At 52.1% G+C, this 19,870-nt stretch overlaps 1 protein-coding gene across 7 annotated transcripts in view; it reads left to right on the plus strand.

Moving 5' to 3' along the window:
- The first annotated feature begins 1,292 nt into the window (after positions 1-1,292).
- The window catches only part of LOC119965468 (protocadherin-10-like), a 51,607-nt gene continuing 33,029 nt past the window's right edge, over positions 1,293-19,870 (plus strand). Inside the window, exons 1-4 of one of the 7 annotated variants that reach the window (XM_038796284.1) lie at positions 1,294-4,194; positions 8,056-8,108; positions 8,738-8,823; positions 15,625-15,628. In XM_038796284.1, coding sequence (XP_038652212.1) covers positions 1,360-4,194; positions 8,056-8,108; positions 8,738-8,823; positions 15,625-15,628 — 2,978 coding nt within the window. In that variant the 5' untranslated portion in view covers positions 1,294-1,359. Of the gene's footprint in view, positions 4,195-8,055; positions 8,109-8,737; positions 8,824-12,602; positions 12,724-15,624; positions 15,629-19,870 lie in introns of those variants that run through there. The other 6 variants (XM_038796285.1, XR_005460518.1, XM_038796287.1 and 3 more) reach the window with 6 other exon arrangements.

Genomic DNA, 19,870 nt, shown 5'->3' on the forward strand with positions numbered 1-19,870 from the left:
CCCAAAGTGCTTTACAGTCAATGAAGTACTTTTCAAATTGTAGCCACTTTGTACACAGCATGATCCCACACACTTGAAATGGATGGCGGTATTCTGTTGCTCGAGGGACACGCAATAGGGAAAACATTTCATAGAATTTACAGTGTAGAAGGAGGCCATTCGGCCCATCAAGTCTGCACCAGCTCCTGGAAAGAGCACCCTACCCAAGGTCAAAGCCTCCACCCTATCCCCATAACCCAGCAACCCCACTGAACACTAAGGGCAATTTTGGACACTAAGGGCAATTTATCATGGCCAATCCACCTAACCTGCACATCTTTGGACTGTGGGAGGAAACCGGAGTACCAGGAGGAAACCCATGCAGACATGGGGAGGATGTGCAGACTCCGCACAATGACCCAAGCCGGAATCGAACCTGGGACCCTGGAGCTGTGAAGCAATTGTGCTATCCATAATGCTACCGTGCTGCCCCAAATTAAGTGCTTCCTTGAGATTGAGCGATGGTATATTTTACATAATATAATATTCTTTATTGTCACAAATAGGCTTACATTAACACTGCAATGACATTACTGTGAAAAACCCCTAGTCACCACAATCCAGCAACTGTTCGGGTACACGGAGGGATAATTCAGAATGTCCAATTCACCAAACAAGCACGTCTTTCAGGTCTTGTGGGCTGGAGCACCCGGAGGAAACCCACACAGACACGGGGAGGACGTGCAGACTCCACACAGACAGTGACCCAAGCCGGGAATCGAACCTGGGATCTTGGAGCGGTGAAGCAACAGTGCTAACCACTGTGCTACCGTGCCGCTCATATTCCCCCCCAGAGGACAACCAAGTTCTCAGTTGGACAGTCAGCTGGACAGATTGGAGCTCGGGCTGTGCAGCACCCCCTCAGTACTGCATCCGCCTGGAGTGCTGAAGGAACCCATAAACCTCTGACTCAGAAGCACTCAGGTGTGTGAGCCACATAACCACTGCAGACTAAATACAAAGTGTAGGCAGGGAAAGCTAGGCGAATGAGGGGTCGAGCAGGCTTGCTTTTATTTGCAGCTAAAATAACAATGTCATTTTATTGAGAATATATAACAATCTGACGGTATTTCAATTGCCCGCGAGAATCGATGTGGGGCATTGAGACCTGCCAAGGCTGTATGAATACACGCCCAAGTGCACACATTCTGCTTTGCGCTTTTCCACATTGCCTTGCAGACTGAAGCAGGTAGAAGGCGGCAGGAGCTGGGGGGGGGGGGGGGGGGGGGATCGCTGGGGACTTGTCAGCTTCGCAAGCAACACTCGAATAACAATGGTTGTGAGGACGCCCGGAGCGCTGGTGTTGGCGAGAGCACCTCGATGTCGCTGTCCTCCAATGAGGTGCTGAAATGCAAGCTGCGGGAGGGGGGAGTGGGTGCTTACCCCAGCTCCCGCCCTCCCAGCTCAACATTACACAGCACAGGAGCCAGGGAGGAGCAGAGCTCGCATCAACAGCAGCCTGTTCAACACATCGGACGGGGCAGGCAGTCAGAGTGGCGGATTGGCAACTCGCGATGTGGCCACAGCCCAAGTGGCTTCATCCAGGATCCTGATCCAAGACCTCAAAGCGCAAGTTTGACACCCAAATCGCTGTGGGCTCACCCCTGGGTGGAGCAGCCACTGGTTCCAGCGGGGAGACAGCGGGGTGACATGGCTAATTCCCCTTGGAGGGGGAGATGGAAGAGCTTGATGCTATTTTTCTGCAGGTTGGTCAGCATTCTGGATGGAGCGAGCGGGCAGATCCGCTATTCCATTCCCGAGGAGTTGAAGCACGGGGCTTTCGTTGGGAATATCGCGGACGATCTGGGGTTAAACGTGGCCGAATTGTCCGCTCGGAGGTTCCGGATCGTGCCCAGCGCCCGCAGGCATTACCTGGAGGTGAATTTGGAGAATGGCATCTTGTTTGTCAATGAGAAAATCGACCGGGAAGCTGTGTGCGGGCTGAATGCCGCCTGCTTCCTCAGCCTGGAGGTGGTGATTGAAAGTCCTCTGGAGCTGTACCAGGCTGAAATCGAGATTCTGGATGTGAATGACAACCCCCCAGCTTTCCCCAGCACCCAGGTCAAGCTGGACATCACCGAGTCGGCGGCCCCCGGCTCCCGCTTCCCCCTGGAAAGTGCCCAGGACCCAGACGTGGGCACCAACTCCCTGCGCACCTACCGGCTCAGCCCCAATGAACACTTCGTCCTGGAGGTGCAGACCAGGAGTGAGCGCAGCAAGATCCCAGAGCTGATCCTGGAGAGGTCCCTGGACCGGGAGAGGCAGACGGTGCACCGGCTGCTGCTCACCGCGCTCGACGGGGGGGTCCCGGAGAGATCGGGCAGCGTCCGCATCGCCATCCACGTTGTGGACGCCAACGACAACGCGCCGGTGTTCGAGCGGCCGGTCTACACGGTGAGGGTGGCGGAGAACGCGCCCAGGGGCACACTCCTCATCCAGCTCAACGCCAGCGACCTGGATGAAGGCACCAATGGCCGAATAGCTTACTCCCTGGGCAGCCACGCGCACGGGACGGTGCGGGAGCTGTTCTCGGTGGATCCGCACACGGGGCAGGTGCGGGTGAAGGGGGGGTTGGATTACGAGGGGGGTCCCGTGCATGAGGTCTATGTCCAAGCCAAGGATCTGGGACCCAACGCGGTGGCCGCCCATTGCAACGTGATAGTGGAGGTGGAGGACGTGAATGACAACCGGCCGGAGATTGTGCTGACCTCCCTGTCCAGCCCGGTACCAGAGGACGCTTCCCCGGGTACGGTCATCGCCCTGATCAGTGTGACGGACCGGGACACCGGGGCTAACGGCAGAGTGAGCTGCCGGCTGACCGGGAGCCCCCCCTTCAAGCTGCTGCCCTCCTTCAGGAAGTATTTCACTCTAGTGACCGAGCGGCGGCTCGACCGGGAGCTGGTGCCCGAGTATAATGTGACGGTGGCGGCCCGGGACGGCGGCTCGCCCCCGCTCTCCAGCAGCCGCACCATCCGGGTGAAGGTGTCGGATGTGAACGACAACGCGCCCCGCTTCTCCCGAGCCTCCTACACCGTGTACGTGATGGAGAACAACGCGCCCGGAGCCTCCATCTGCTCGGTGACGGCAGAGGATCCCGACGCCAACCAGAATTCCTACCTGTCCTACTCCATCCTGGAGGGCCAGGTCCAGGGAATGCCCGTCTCCACCTACGTGTCGGTGAACTCGGACACCGGTAGCCTGTACGCGCTGCGCTCCTTCGACTTTGAGCAGCTCAGGAAGTTCCGCGTGCAGATCCGGGCGCAGGACGCAGGCTTCACGCCTCTGAGCAGCAATTGCACCATCAACATCTTGATCCTGGACCAGAACGACAACGGCCCGGTGATCGTGGCGCCGCTGCCCCGCAATGGCTCGGTGGCAGCGGAGACGGTGCCCCGCTGGGCGGCGGCGGGGCATCTGGCGGTGAGAGTGACGGCGGTGGACGCGGACCAGGGGGCGAACGCCCGGCTCTCCTACCGCCTGCTGCGGGCCACCGAGCGCGGGCTCTTCAAGCTGGATGTGCACACCGGGGAGATTCGCATGGCGCGGCCCTTCGGCCCCCGGGACTCGCCCCAGCAGAGCCTGGTACTGCAAGCCCAGGACGGTGGGGTGCCCCCGCTCTCTGCCACCCTCACCATCCTGCTGACGGCGGTGGACCGGGTGCCCGAGCCCCGGGCAGAGCCTGACCGGGACAGCCAGCTGAACTCAGACCTGACCCTCTACCTGATCATCTCGCTGGGCTCCATCTCCTTCCTCTTCCTGCTCGCCATCCTGCTGCTCGCCCTCGCCCGCTGGCACCGGCACCGGCTCCACGCTGATGGCTGCTCCCCGCTCGCCTGCTGCCCCGCCGCCCGGAGGAGGAACACGGCCCACATCTTCCAGAAGCCCGATGTGAACCTGCAGCTGGCGGCTGGCGCCCAGGGCGCAGCGATCGGCAGTGGCGAGTTCCCCACCTGTGGCGAGTTCCCTGCCTGCCGCCTGCCCTCCCAGGCTTATCGCTACAAAGTGTGCCTGACCCCCGAATCTGCCAAGAGCGACTTCATGTTCCTCAGACCGTGCGGACCTGCCACCCCGCCCAATAACAACCCCCTGCAGGGCTGCCATGTCCGAGTGGCCGGAGGCAGTGGGCTCAGCGCTGCCACCAAGGCACCAACTGAGGTGAGGCTACATCACTCAACTCACTATCCAGCGGATGGAACTGAGCCCAATTTCCCCATTTCCAGACCCTTTATACTTCACCCTCACGCAGCTCATTTCAACCTCCTGTGCAATACAACACAAAACATGGCAATTCGGCCCATCTTCATTGTGCTGGCTCATTGAGAGAGATATCCTGTTAGCCCACCCCCCCACCCAACTGCTCCTTGACCTCAGAAATCCAAAGTTTGGCTTTCCACTTCCTATCCTTCAGAGATTTACTGTTCAACCTGTTTCTTCCAGGCAGAGCCCGCCTAAGGGAAGCCTCCTCCCCATCCCTCTCACACACACACACACACACAGCAGACACACAGACACACACAGCCAGACATAACACACACACAGCCAGACACACACACAGCCAGACACACATGTACACACACATATAGCCAGACACACACATACATACAGCCAGACACAGACACACACAGCCAGACATAACACACACACAGCCAGACACACACACAGCCAGACACACATGTACACACACATATAGCCAGACACACACATACATACAGCCAGACACACACACACAGCCAGACGCACACACATACACACACATACAGCCAGACACACAGACATACAGCCACACACACACACACAGAGCCACACACACACAGCCATACACACAGCCACACACAGCCAGACACACACACAGCCAGACACACACACACAGAGCCACACACAGCAACACAGCCAGACACACACTCAAACAGCTACACACACACAGCCACACACACACAGCCAGAGAAACACACACAGCCAGACACACACACACACAGCCAGACACACACACACAGCCAGACACACACACACACAGCCAGACACACACACACAGCCAGACACACACACAGCCAGAGAAACACACACAGCCAGACACACAGACACACACAGCCAGACACACGCACACACACAGCCAGACACACACACACACAGCCAGACACACACACACAGCCAGACACACACACACAGCCAGACACACACACACACACACAGACACACACACAGCCAGACACACAGACACACACAGCCAGACACACACACACACACAGCCAGACACACACACAGCCAGACACACGAACTCACACATTGAATGTCCTCACCATTCCTCAGGCACACACACACACACAGCCAGAGACACGAACACACACACACGTTGAATGTCCTCATCATTCCTCACACACATACACTATATAATATGTGACATGTGTGTTAATTTCTTTATTAAGAAACTGCATCAGTGGGGTACCTTTGGGATGTCTAAATATTTGGACACAATTTCCCACCAAGGGCTATTATTTCCAAATTCCAGTTTACGCGTATCTAGCGGGTGACCTGTGTTAATATTGAGTTTTAAAAGCTCCATGGGGAGGGGGGGGGGGGGGGGGGGGTCTTTTTACTGCACACCCACCCGAGAAGACGGAGGACCTCACTGCAAACTACGCATCCAGGGACCAAGTTTAACGCAAACATGAACCAATACCGCCCTCACCTCGTCTTTCACACACGGAACTGACCAAGTATTGTTTGTGTTAACCCTCAGATGACCAGTATCCTTGTCTCTTTAAACATATTACGCTGAGGTCTGGTCCGATCCGCTGTCTTCTACATCCACTGAAGTTATCGGCAATCATGCTTTGAACAGGCGAGATCTAAAACGTCTACTCGAACCACCGCAAGCTCCCAATGGGACAACATGTCCAATCTTACCGGGGCACCTCACTACGCAATCTACAATCACATCAACTGTCCTGTACTCGGGCAGATCCCCTCTGTGTCTTACATTTAGTGAAGCTGTAGTCGCCCTAACAAAGAACGTCTTAATATTTCACCATAGCTCCATCTCCCCCCTTTCCCTCAATAACTCCGACAAAGGAATTATTCGGCCATTGTTATTTCTTGGGTTAATGTTCCAAGGTGACAAGAAATGTACTTGTAGCAAGATTGCCGTCACTGGCTGTGTGCAGGTATCTTGGCAGAGTCAAATGTGTACACCCCGCGCTCTGGCGGTCCGATGTTACTGCCCCCCCCCCCCCCCCCCCCCCCACCACACACACACACACACCCTGTACAGACCCCACTCCCACCCTGATCTGGGTCAGTGGGGGTATTGGATACTCCACACGGTGAGAATCGATGCCCACAGAATCGGAAGAAAGAGCCGGTTCATCACTGAGGGAGTCATCGATACTTTTTATGCCACTTTTTAAAAATTAAGAGTTTTAAAAAAAATTGCAGACTGCAAGATACGATGCTGGATTAGCCCTTGCTGCATTCCGGCGTTGTGAGCCCACACCATTCTCCTGGCTGCCTCCCTTACCCGCCAGATAGAGGGCTAGGGGTGAGACAGGGAGAGCTGAAAACCACATTGATGACTGGAGACGGAGCTGAGCATTTTCCGCGGGCTTTGTAACTCCGCCTGAGTTGATTTGAAGGGAGGTTGCGCTGCTGTCCTCGCTATAGTTTGCACACTGCGATACCCAGAGAATCAGAGAGCTCGGAGGCAGGCCATTCGGCCGGTCGCTTCCCGACCAGCTCTTTGAAAGAGCGACTTGTGCCCCATTACACTGCCTTTTCCCTTGATCCAGTTTCCCTGTTGAAAGACACATTTGGAATTGCTTCTCCCGCCCTGTCAGTGAATTTCGGTGAACAGAGATGCAACATAATGAACTGTTTTCAAGCTGGCTTTGTTTCCCCGCACACACCCAAGTCTGGTTCTGCAATCTCTCTCGTGCTGTCACTGTTTTCACTCCACTGTAATTAATCTCCAATTAGTTCAGTCTCGCTTACCAAACGGGCCCCAAATTGCGGGTGGGCAAGCGATCAGATTGTGAGGTGATTGGGGGGCGAAGGGGAGTGGGGGCGGGGGTGTCATTGCTAATGTCACAGTGTGTATTGATCTAATGATCCGTTCACTCACATCACAGCCTTCTGCAAATCAATAGTACTGTGCCGTCTATGCACAGGACCAGAATTAATATGCAGTCGGATGAGTAACACTCGTAAACCTTAATGCAGCCTCCCCCCCCCTCACCCTCACCCCGCCCTCTGCTGAGAGAACATTCACTTTCCCAGATTGTCAGATTGATAATCCCAATTAATATTGATGTGCCGAGGAAGTGGGATCTCTGGGGCAGAGATGTGTGTGAGACAAGAGAGAAAATATCCCGGTGATTGCTTCGGGTTGTTCTCGTGTCGGTTGCATAAGCAAATGCATTATTTAAATTTGGATTTCGAGTGGAAATGATCTGGAGCTGTGCGCAGAGAGACTTTATTTTTTTTTGAGAAGAAAGGATTCGGACAGCTAATGCAGCGCCGGAGATGGTTTAACAAACCCGCGGATTTAATTAATGTCAAATGCAGTTCCATCAAAATTATTGGCTTCAAAACTGCAGCCTGCAAATCACAAAGTGCCAATGATCCAGTTTACAGATTTGCTTTTGTGTTCTGACCTTCAACTGTTACTCACCGCCAGCACATTGCTGCCGCGGGTAATCCGTCCCATTATTGGCACGGGTTTAATTAGTGTTTAACCCTTTGAAGATGCCGCTGATTATGGATCCGGCCTTCAGGGCCAACGGAGCGGACACAGGCAGACACACAGCAGTGTTGTGGGGGTCACACAGCAGTGTTGTGGGGGTCACACAGACCCCCCCCCCGCGCACATTTCACCTGTCACTGCCCTGGTTTTGGACTAACTTTTAACAGGGGGGAGAAGCGCCCAGGTTACACAAACCCCACCTGCTGTCACTCTCACAGCTTCTTGTGTTGTCTGCGCTGGCGAGTCAATTCAAAACAAACTGGCCCTGTTATGTTTTTCAGGTTAAACAACAAAACACTGACTACCCGCCTTTCCAGAGAAATGTTGGTTTCAGGTACTAATTCTTTCCGCATCTCATTCGCATCTCCATTCATTTTACCCTCGCTCTCTCTGTCGCTCTGTTTTATTTGGTTTCGCTACATGTTGTCGCCGTTAGCTATTCTTTTGGTTTGAAGTTCCTTTGCACATCTCTCTTTTTCTTTCTCTCTTTCTCTATCTTTCTTTCATTCTCTCTTTCTTTCTCTCTCTTTCTTTCGTTCTCTCGCTTTCTTTCTTCCTCTTCCTTTCTTTATCCCTCTTTCTTTCTCTTTATTTCTCTCTCTCTCTCTCTTTCGTTTCTTTATTTCTCTTTAATTCTCTTTCTCTGTCTCTTTCTTTCTCTCTCTTTCTCTCTTTCTTTCTCATTCTTCCTCTCCCTCTTTCTTTATCCCTTTATTTTACTTTATTTCTCACTCTCTCTTTCTTTCTCTCTTTATTTCTCTTTTTTATTTCTCTCTCTCTCTTTCTCTTTCTTCCTCTCCCTCTCTTTCTTTATCCCTCTTTCTTTCTCTTTATTTCTCTCTCTCTCTTTCTCTCTCTCTTTATTTCTCTCTCTCTTTCTCTGCCTCTTTCTCTCTCTCTCTCTCCCTCTTTCTCTCAGCCAGTCTCACGCTGCGGTTTTTTTTTATTTATATCCACTCACAGCTCACGGGAGCCGGAGGAGACGGGGATTCGAAACGATGGGCAGACGGAGTCAGGCAAAGTGCGGTCAGCGGTCACTACACCAACCGGTGAATACTCCGGCCAGGGAGGGAGGGAGGAGGAGGAGGGTGTGGGGGTGAGCGAGGGTGGGAGGAGGGGTGACTGATCGTATGTGTGTGTGAGAGGGTGGGGTGACTGAGGGAGGGGGTGGGGGTGGGGGTGACTGAGGGTGGGGGTGGGGGTGACTGAGGGTGGGGGTGGGGGTGACTGAGGGAGGGGGTGGGGGTGACTGAGGGAGGGGGTGGGGGTGGGGGTGACTGAGGGTGGGGGTGGGGGTGACTGAGGGAGGGGGTGGGGGTGACTGAGGGAGGGGGTGGGGGTGACTGAGGGAGGGGGTGGGGGTGACTGAGGGAGGGGGTGGGGGTGACTGAGGGTGACTGAGGGAGGCGGTGGGGTGAATGAGGGATGGGGTTGACTGACGGGAGGTGGGGTGAGGGGCTGGAGGGTGACTGGGGTGAGGGGCTGGAGGGTGACTGGGGGTAGGTGGTGACTGAGGGGAGGGTGAGCGGTTGGGGGTGACTGAGAGGGAGGGTGCGTGGGGGTGACTGAGCAGGGGTGAGGGAGTGGGGGTGACTGTGGGGGATGGGTGTTACTGAGGGGGTTGTGTGGTGGTGGGGGTGGATGAGGGAGAGGGAGTAGATTGACTGAGTGGGGGTGGGGTGACTGAGGGAGGTGAGTAGCGGTGTGACTGAGGGATGGGGGTTGACTGATGGGAGGTGGGGTGAGGGAGTGGAGGGTGACTGTGGGGGGGGGGGGGGGTGAGCGGTTGGGGGTGCCTGAAGTGGTGGGTGACTGAGAGAGAGGGTGTGTTGTGGTGACTGAGCAGGGGTGAGGGACTGGGGGTGATGGGGTGGATGAGGGAGAGGGAGTGGGTTGACTGAGTGAAGTGATGGGGTGGGATCAGTGGGGGGTAGGGGTGAGGGCAGGGGAGTGAGGCATGGGGATGTCTGAGAATGGGGTGACTGAATGGGGGTAACTGAGGGAAGATGGGATGGGGTGACTCAGGAGGAAATGGGAGTGACTGAGGGAGTGAGCGCAGGGGTGTGAGGGAGTGGGGGTGACTCAGGGGGTGAACGCAGGAGTGTGAGGGAGTGGGGGGTGACTGAGGGTGTGGTGAGAAGCTGGGATGACTGAGGGGTTGGGAGTGCCAGGGAGTTGAGGAGTGATGAGGGAGTGGCGATGACTGAGGGGGGCGTTGAAGGGTGGGGGTGACTGAGGGAGGGGGTTTGATTGGGGGGTGACTGAGGGAGGGGGTTTGGTTGGGGTGGGGGTGACCGAGGGAGGGGGGTTCGATTGGGGGGGTTGACTGAGGGAGGGGGTTTGATTGGAGTGGGGGTGACTGAGGGAGGGGGTTTGATTGGGATGGGGGTGACTGAGGGAGGGGGTTTGATTGGGGGGGTGACTGAGGGAGGGGGTTTGATTGGGGGGTGACTGAGGGAGGGGTTTGATTGGGGTGGGGGTGACTGAGGGGGGCGTTGAAGGGTGGGGGTGACTGAGGGAGGGGGTTTGATTGTAGTGGGGGTGACTGAGGGAGGGGGTTTGATTGGGGTGGGGGTGACTGAGGGAGGGTGTTTGATTGGGGTGGGGTGACTGAGGGAGGGGGTTTGATTGGGGTGGGGGTGACTGAGGGGGGTTTGATTGGAGGGTGACTGAGGGAGGGGGTTTGATTGGGGTGGGGGTGACTGAGGGAGGGGTTTGATTGGGGTGGGGGTGACTGAGGGAGGGGATTTGATTGGGGTGGGGGTGACTGAGGGAGGGGTTTGATTGGGGTGGGGGTGACTGAGGGAGGGGGTTTGATTGGGGTGGGGGTGACTGAGGGAGGGGGTTTGATTGGGGTGGGGGTGACTGAGGGAGGGGGTTTGATTGGGGTGGGGGTGACTGAGGGAGGGGGTTTGATTGGGGTGGAGGTGACTGAGAGAGGGGGTTTGATTGGGGTGGGGGGACTGAGGGAGGGGGTTTGATTGGGTGGGGGTGACTGAGGGAGGATGTTTGATTGGGGGGGTGACTGAGGGGGGGTTTGATTGGGGTGGGGGTGGATGAGGGAGGGGTTTGATTGGGGGGGGTGACTGAGGGAGGGGTTGATGGGGAGGGGGTGATGAGGGAGGGTGTTGATTGGGGGGGGGTGACTGAGGGAGGGGGTTGATTGGGGTGGGGTGACTGAGGGAGGGGTTTGATGGGGTGGGGGTGCTGAGGAGGGGTTGATTGGGGTGGGGGTGACTGAGGGAGGGGGTTTGATTGGGGTGGGGGTGACTGAGGGAGGGGGTTGATTGGGGTGTGTGGTGACTGAGGGGAGGGGTTGATTGGGTGGGGGTGACGAGGAGGGGTTTGATTGGTGGGTGACTGAGTGAGGGGGTTGATGGGGGGGTGATGGGGGTGACTGAGTGGGGTGGCTGAGGGATGGGGGTGAGATGTGGGGGGACTGAGGGAGGGGGTTTGATTGGGGTGGGGGTGACTGAGGGGTGGGAGTGACTGCTGCGGGGGTGGGTGGGGGGTGAGAGGTGGGGTGACTGAGGGAGGCAGTCTGATTTAAAGAGTAGCACTGACAGGCGCCTGTGTAAATATTCACATGGTTTATTTGTGGAAAGATTTTGACACCGGTTGAGGTGAGTGTATTGAAGCGGGTTAAACATTGCTTCAGGTGGACGGGGAACCTCATGTAGAACAGACGCTCCCACAAATCCAGCTTTTGTCACCTCTTTGTTCTGGCTTTTAATATCATTTGACATTTTATTTCAAGAATCCGATTCATTGTCACTCAGTTCAGTGGATGAACAGGGGGTCCGGGGTGGGGGGGGGGGGGGGGGTGTATAAATCAGTTAAATTACAGGCAACTATTATTTATCTTCTAATCCTGCCTTGTGTTCACAGTGTTCGGGTTTGTGTAAGTACAACTTTGCTGCCTGCTGTGATTGGAGAGAATAGGGTCCTTTCCCCACTGGCACTGACTTTGTTCCGTCTCTGAGAACTGGTCATTTCACGTGGGGATGTCTCAGTTCTCACAGAGGCTCAAACAGACAGATGCTCAGGTGAAGGAGGACGCTGAACATAACTCTGAGCTTTTATAAAACATTTAACATTCCATTAGTTAAATTATTACTTATTTGAAGCAACATCTCATTGGCCCAGTCTTCTCGTGTACCCATTGAGAGAACGTGTGACTATTAACACATTTCCTGCCGGTAGAGCTGTCAGCGACTCTGGCTTTCTGTTTGGAGACAGTCTCCACAACGAACACCTTTGCTCTGCACCGCTGATCATTAAGGATTGCCGGACGTGCGATTAGAAAATTGTGTTGCTGATAGGCAGAAACGTAATGCAGCAGGCGAGCACAGCAGGTTTCTCACCAGCCACATCTATCTGTCTCGCTCTCTCTCGGTCCCTCTGTGTGTGTCTCCTTTTCCCATTCCCTCTTTCTCTGCGTCTCTCTCTGTTTCCCCCTCGAAGACTCCGTGTGTGCCTGTACCTATTCTGCCTCTCCCTTTCTTTCCTGTCTCTCACTATCACTCTCCCCTTCTCTATCTCTTGCTGTCTCTCCCCCGTTTCTCTGTCTATTTCTGTTTCTCCACTTCCCTCACTCTCCCACTCTTGTTGCATCGCTGTGTCTCTGTCACACTCCTGCTGTAATTCAACCCAACAGGAGTGAGCAGCTGAAGCGTTCATCGCTTCTAAACCAGTTAAATCTGCATGGCCACCCTGATTATGTTAATATCAGCAGTGCTCATTAAAATAACGAAATCATAAGTAATGAGAACAGTAGAATAAAATTAATGTGATGAGATTTTGAAAGCCGTGCATCTACTTTATGCAGGACTAATCTGAAAGGGCGAATGCAAGAATGAAAATCTGTTTGTGGGGCCCCAGCAAGACATGAAATTCAGAGGAGGGAAGATGGTTATTGGGCAGGTGACATTTAACTACGTTTTGCAAAGGTGATGAATGATTAGCAACAAAACTGAAATCAGAAACCTCCGCAGTCTCAAGCAGGAGTTAGACAGGCATATGGAGATTCCATTACCTCTTAGGTCCCCCAATGGTCTATCTTTGACCACCTCCTATTTCTCACCTTTCTGCTGCCCCTTGGCAATCTCATCCACAAGCAGCTAGTCAAATGTATCTTGACAGAAGTTGGCTTTACCTCAGCACACCTCTCTTGACCACCCCGCCCCCCTCACTCCATTGCCTCTGGACTATCTGACTGAAGATCTACAATTTCCCCCTGATCAGACACAGGGGCAACTGGAGACACTGCTTTTTGTCCTTGCCACAGCTCTGCTTCCTCACCAACCATGGACATTGTCTGAGGCTCAACCAGAACATCTGGAACTTTTACACCTTCTTTGACCCTCAGCTGAGCCTCTGACCCCACGTTACCGTCATTGCTAAAATCTCCTGGTTCCACCTGTTCTTCTGTCTTTTATCCCACATCAATCCCTGTTTACCCATCACCCTTGTGTTTCCTGACTTACATTGGTTCCTAGTCTACCAGTTCTCATCCGTGTGTTCATATCTTCCCACGGCCTCATCTCCTCCCCACTGTGTAACCTCCCACCCTACAACCAGCACTGAGACTGGCTATTTCCACCTCTGTAACATAAGCAGCTCTGCTCCCCCTGACCTCTGCTACTGGAAACCTCATTCATTATTTTGTAACCTCTAAGCTTAATCATTCCCATGCAATCTTCTCTACATTCAACCCTCTGTAAACCTGAGGTCCTCTGAGGCTCACTTTTTATTTTTTTCATTTATGTGATTGGGTATTCCTGCATATATTGCCTGTCCCCAGTTGCCCTTCAGAATTTGGTGAGCTGCCTTCTTGAACCGCTGCGGTCCTTGAGGTGTAAGTGCACCCACTGTGCTGTTAGGGAAGGAAGAGGGAATTCCAGGATTTTGACTCGGTGATAGCGAAGGAACGGCGATATATTCCCAAGTCAGGATAGTGAGTGACTTGGAGGGGAACTTCCAGGTGGTGGTGTTCCCAGGTAACTGCTGATCTTATCCACTTTTTAAAATAAATTTAGAGTACCCAATTATTTTTTCCAATTAAGGGGCAATTTAATATGGCCAATCCACCTACCCTGCACATCTTTGGGTTGTGGGGGCGAAACACACGCAGACATGGGGAGAATGTGCAAACTCCACACGGACAGTGACCCAGAGCTGGGATCGAACCTGGGACCTCGGTGCCGTAGACAGCCATGCTAACCGGTGTGCCACCGTGCTGATCTTATCCTCTTAGATGGTTGTGGTTGTGGGTTTGGAAGGTGCTGCCGAAGGATCCTTGGTGAGTTACTGCAATGCATCTTGTAGATGGTACACACGGCTGCCACTGTGCGTCGGTGGTGGAGGAATAGAATGTTTATGGAAGGGCAGTTGAGCAGGCTGGATGTCCTGGATGGTGGCGAGCTTTTTGAGTGTTGTTAGAGCTGCACTCATCCAGGCAAGTGGAGAGTATTCCATTACACTCCTGAATTGTGCCTTGTAGATGGTGGACAGGCTTTGGGGGGGTCAAGAGGTGAGTTATGCACCAGAGGATTCCTAGCATTTGACCTGCTCTGATAGCCACAGTATTTATATGGCTAGCCCAGTTCAGTTTCCGGTCAATGGTAACCCCCAGGGTTTTGATAGTTGTATCTATTCTTGCTTGTATCTGCCCTGTGCTCACTGATCTACATTGGTTCTGGCGAAGCAACATCTTAATTTTAAAACTCTTATTGACATAGACATAGAATTTACAGTGCAGAAGGAGGCCATTTGGCCCATTGAGTCTGCACCGGCCTTTGGAAAGAGCACCCGACCTAAGCCCACACCTCCACCTTATCCCTGTAACCCCACCTAACCATTTTGGACGCTAAGGGCAATTTAGCATGCCCAATCCACCTAACCTGCACATCTTTGAACTGTGGGAGGAAACTGGAGCACCCGGAGGAAACTCACGCAGACACGGGGAGACCATGCAGACTCCACACGGACAGTGACCCAAGCCGGGAATCGAACCTTGGAGCTGTGAAGCAACTGTGCTAAAAGCTGTGCTACTGTGCTGCCCCTTCTTTCAAATTCCTCCATGGCCTCTTCCTTTTCTATTTCTATAACCTCCTCCAGCTCTGAGATCTGTGTGCTCCTCTACTTCAGGTCTCCTGAACATATCAATTGCTTCAGCACTTTTTGTTTCTTTCTTTTTTAAAATAAATTTAGATCACCCAATTATGTTTTCCAATTAAGGGACAATTTAGTGTGGTCAATCCCCCTACTCTGCACATTTTTGAGTTGTGGGGGTGAAACCCACGCAGACACGGGGAGAATGTGCAAACTCCACACGGACAGTGACCCAGAGCCGGGATCGAACCTGGGACCTCAGCGCCGTGAGGCAGCAGTGCTAACCACTGCGCCACTGTGCTGCCCTAATTGCTTCAGCATTAGCAGCTGTTCAATCAGCTGTCTGGGCCGCAGGCTCCAAAATGCCATCCCTAAACCTCTCTACCTCATTTCGTCCTGCATGACACTCATTAGAACCTACCTCTTTGATTAAGATTTAAGCCAATGTCCTCACCTTATCGGGTTTGGTTTTGAATTTTGCTTTGTAATGTTCCTGTGAGACAACTTGGATCATTTTACTACCTGACCAGCACTATATAAATGCAAATTGCTTTTGAAGAGTTATGTGTTTCTCCAATTCTGGCCTTACACATTAACCTAATCCAGTGTTTTTCAAACTTTTTTTCCGGGGACCCATTTTTACGAACTGGCTGACCTTCGGGACCCACGCCGACCGACATTCGCAACCCATGCTGCCCAAACTTCGTGACCCACCATTTCTGTTTACCTTTAATAAGACAGGTGAGCCTGCTTGGTCCACACGATCTCACTCGCTTTGTCATTCAATGTTACATTTCTGTATGGGCTGTTCATCAGATGTCCTGGTGCTCATACCAGCACTGCTTTGTCTTGTAGATTCTCCTGCGCTGCTCTCTCCAGCAGGTTTTATTGTGAGATCTTGGCCTGTTTGTGTCTCTTGCCCTCTCTTTCTTATTACAAAATGATCCATTGATGGAACCATCAATTCACTAGACACGTGCTTTAAGATATGAACAGTGGTTTTAATCTACTAACAATAGAGCCAGCCTGTTCCACGTTGAACTCTCGATGAACTGAACGACTGGCTCTGAGCATTGGTATTTATACAGCAGTCCAGGGGAGGAGTCATGGGTGGAGCCAAGGGTGGATCCCTGTACAAACTCCTAAGCATTCCCAGCGCTACTCCCCCTAGTGGTCGGGCAACGCAACTGCGCTTACAAATGCATGGTCTCATGTATATACAATACAGTGTGAATTACGGAGTTACATTCACCACATCCATTTTAAATTTTACTCTCCTGTTGCTCGTTTGCGGCTGACAAAATGGAGGAATCACAATCACGCCCAGAGCATGTGACGTCAGTGTTCTGGGCATGTGACTTACTTTCTGGCGCTTCAGGCAAGAATACTGCATTGAATTAAAAAAAAAAAAACTTCTCCTGGGTCAGCGTGCTGGAGTTTCTCACTGGACTCTGGGCCTGCGCACTGATGAGTGCGCCCGCATTCTGAAAGCCGGTCGCGCCCGGCATTTTAAAAAGTCGGCTGCTGCTGCTATTGCGCATTAACTCTTGCGATCGGGAATGCTGCATCGGATGGCTCTGCGCCACTCCCGACACCTGCCCGCGACCCATCCGCAGGCTATGACGCCGACTTTGAAAATCCCTTCATACCACTATTGGAAGCCAAGCTATCAGCCGGATGGGCCCATATGAGTGGCACAGCGATCACACAGTGCCAGAGACCCGGTTTCGATTCCCGGCTTGGGTCACTGTCTGTGCGGCCTCTGCAAGTTCTCCCCGTGTCTGCGTGGGCTTCCTCCCGGGTGCTCCAGTTTCCTCCCACAAGTCCCGAAAGATGCGCTTGATAGGTGAATTGGAAATTCTGAATTCTCCCTCTGTGTACCCAAACAGGTGTGGTGACCGGGGAACTTTCACAATAACTTCACCGTAGTATTAATGTAAGCCTACTTGTGACACTAATAAAGGTTATTATTATTATGTGGCTCTCTCGGGCTGGTTTAGCACACTGGGCTAAGTCACTGGCTTTATAAAGTAGACCAAGGCAGGCCAGCAGCACGGTTCAATTCCTATACCAGCCTCCCTGAACAGGTGCCGGACTAAGGGCTTTTCACAGTAACTTCATTGAAGCCTACTTGTGACAATAAGCAATTTTCATTTCATTTCATTTCTCCCTAAAGCATTCCTTCCTTCTACCTCTCATTTCTTCTTGAAACATTCCTGAAAACTTACCTCTTTGACTAAGTTTTTAAACCACTTGTCCGAACATCACATCATTTGCTTCGGTGTCAGAGTTTGTCTGATTCTGCCCCTTTGAAGAGCATTGGAATGTTTTACGAAATAAGACCATAAGACATAGGAGCAGAATTAGGATATTCGGCCCATCGAGTCTGCTACACCATTCAATCATGGCTGATATAAAAGAACCCTTTATCCCCACTCTCTGCCTTCTGCCAATGAGCCAATCTCTATTCATGCTACTACCTTGCCCCTAACACCATGGGCTCTTATCTTATTTAGCAGCTTCCAGTATGGCCCATTGTCAAAGGCCTTCTGGAAATAAAAATAGATCAGGTCTACCAGCTCTCCTTTGTCTAACTTCCTTGTTACATCCTCAAATAATTTTTTTTCTTGAAAAATATTTTATTCAGGCATGTAAATGATAAATTTTAACAGAATAAGCAACCACACATGAAACAAACAACAAAACCCAGCCAACATGGCTCACATAAATAACTCCCCAACCCCAATTCCCTACCAACCTTCCCCCACTGTATCCAACTCCCCATGCTTCCCCTTTTTAATCCTGCACTCCACCCTAACTCCACTGCTGATAGCTTAATTTTTCCCAAAGAAGTCGATAAATGGCTGCCACTTCCGGATGAACCCTAGCATCGATCCTCTCAGGGCGAACTTGATCTTCTCAAGCCTGAAAAACCCAGCCATGTCACTAACCCACACCTCGGAGCTCCTCAACGAACTCTAACAGATTTGGCAGACACGACCTCCCCTTGACAAAGCCGTGCTGACTCAGTCCAATTTTACCATGCACGTTCAAGTACTCTGCAATCTCATTTTTAATGATGACTAAAATCTAACCAGTGACTGAAATCAGGCTAACCAGCCTATAATTTCCCATCTTCTGCCTCCCTCCCTTCTTAGATAGTGGTGTTACATGAAAGAGGCTACCTGAATAATCTTGAATATTTGCATAACATCTCTTCTCCTGAATAAACAATCCCAGGCTCTTCAATCTCTTATTTTATCTTAAACATATCTTTGTAGCATTGCTTCAGTGACAGCATATCCCTGCTGTAGTACAGTGACCAGAATCACATACTGTGTTCCAACTAGATCTGTATCAGTGCCTTTTACTGTCTGCTTATTCACTCACGGGCTCGGTGTTCCCGGCCCCTGGTTATGCATTCCAAGGTCATACTCCTTACTACTTCCACACAATGTATGTGCGCAATCGCAGTGCGCAATCCACTGATGTCTGTGCTTCCTCCTGCATTTTCTCCCATCCCCTACAGCCATTTAGTCGATCTAGCCAGTGATCATCTCTCTCAGCTATTGTCACTACTTTGCCTTTGTCTATGTCACATGCCATTTGCCACCATCAGCCCCTTTTGTCCCGACCATGTGACCTCTCTCTGCAATTTGCTGTCATCTGCACTTTTGCTTCTGTTTCCAAATCCATAAAAAGCAATGTCCCCAGCACTAATTCCTGAGTGGCACCTTATTGGCGACCCTCTTGTCAGGTCCCTTTATTAAATACAGCTTGTTTTCTTTGGTCTAACCAATTTTCAACCCATTTTAGAAGTAATGAACACATTGATAATCCATTGATTTAAAGTGCTGTTATACTAATGCACAGGGGGATTTCATTCTGTGATGTTTGCTCCTTTATTATTGAATTGCCCATGTTTACAGTGGACCGTTGCTGAAAAGTGGCTTGAAAGACCACCACCATTATCCAGTTGCATACATGGCACCATCAAAGTTTCTGGTTATTCTGTCTGAGATGCTCTGTTCACTTCAGATGCAAACTGGTCACTCATCTAAAAAAACAAAATCCTGTAGATGCTGGGCGGCTGAAATAAAAACAGAAAATGCTGGAAATACTCTGCAGGTCAGGCAGCGTTGGTGGAGAGCACCGACCTTTGTGTCTCTCTTTCACAATCAATGCTGTCTGTCCTGCCGAGTGCTTCCAGTCTTTATGGTGCTTACTCATCAGCTCATACCTCATTATGGTGCAACTGAATTACAGGAACAAACGTATAGATACTGCATTAATAAGAACAATACCAGATGATTTCCATCTTTTGTGTAAGTCAATAGCAACTCTATAAGCGCACTCTGTGTGATGAAATAACCTCTTATTGAGACAGATTTTTGCCTCCCTTAGGTTCCCCCCCCCCGGATTGCTGCTGCTGACCTCTTTTTTTTTATCGTTCTGCCAGGAGATCTAGGAATGGGTGCCATCTCCTGAAAAACCCCTGCACTGATCCCCTTAGGGCAAATTTCACCCCCTTCAATTTAATAAACCCCGCCATATCGTTGACCCTGGCCTCCACGCTTGGGGGCCTCGCATCCTTCCACTGAAGAAGAATCCTCCGCCGGGCTACTAGGAACGCAAAGGCCAGAATGCCGGCCTCTTTTGCCTCCTGCACTCCCGGCTCCTCTGCAACCCTAAATATTGCGAGCCCCCAGCCCGGTTTGACCCTGGATCCTACGACCCTCGACACCACCCTTGCTACGCCCTTCCAAAATTCCCCCAGCGCTGGGCATGCCCAGAACATATGGGCATGGTTTGCTGGGCTCCCTGAGCACCTAATGCACCTGTCCTCGCTCCCAAAGAACCGGCTCATCCTTGTCCCGGTCATGTGAGCCCTATGCAGCACCTTAAACTGTATGAGGCTAAGCCTTGTACAAGAAGAGGAGTTCACCCTTCCTAGGGCGTCCGCCCACGTCCTCCCCTCAATCT

Source organism: Scyliorhinus canicula, chromosome 4, assembly GCF_902713615.1.
Source record: "Scyliorhinus canicula chromosome 4, sScyCan1.1, whole genome shotgun sequence".
Classification (NCBI taxonomy): Eukaryota; Metazoa; Chordata; class Chondrichthyes; order Carcharhiniformes; family Scyliorhinidae; genus Scyliorhinus; species Scyliorhinus canicula.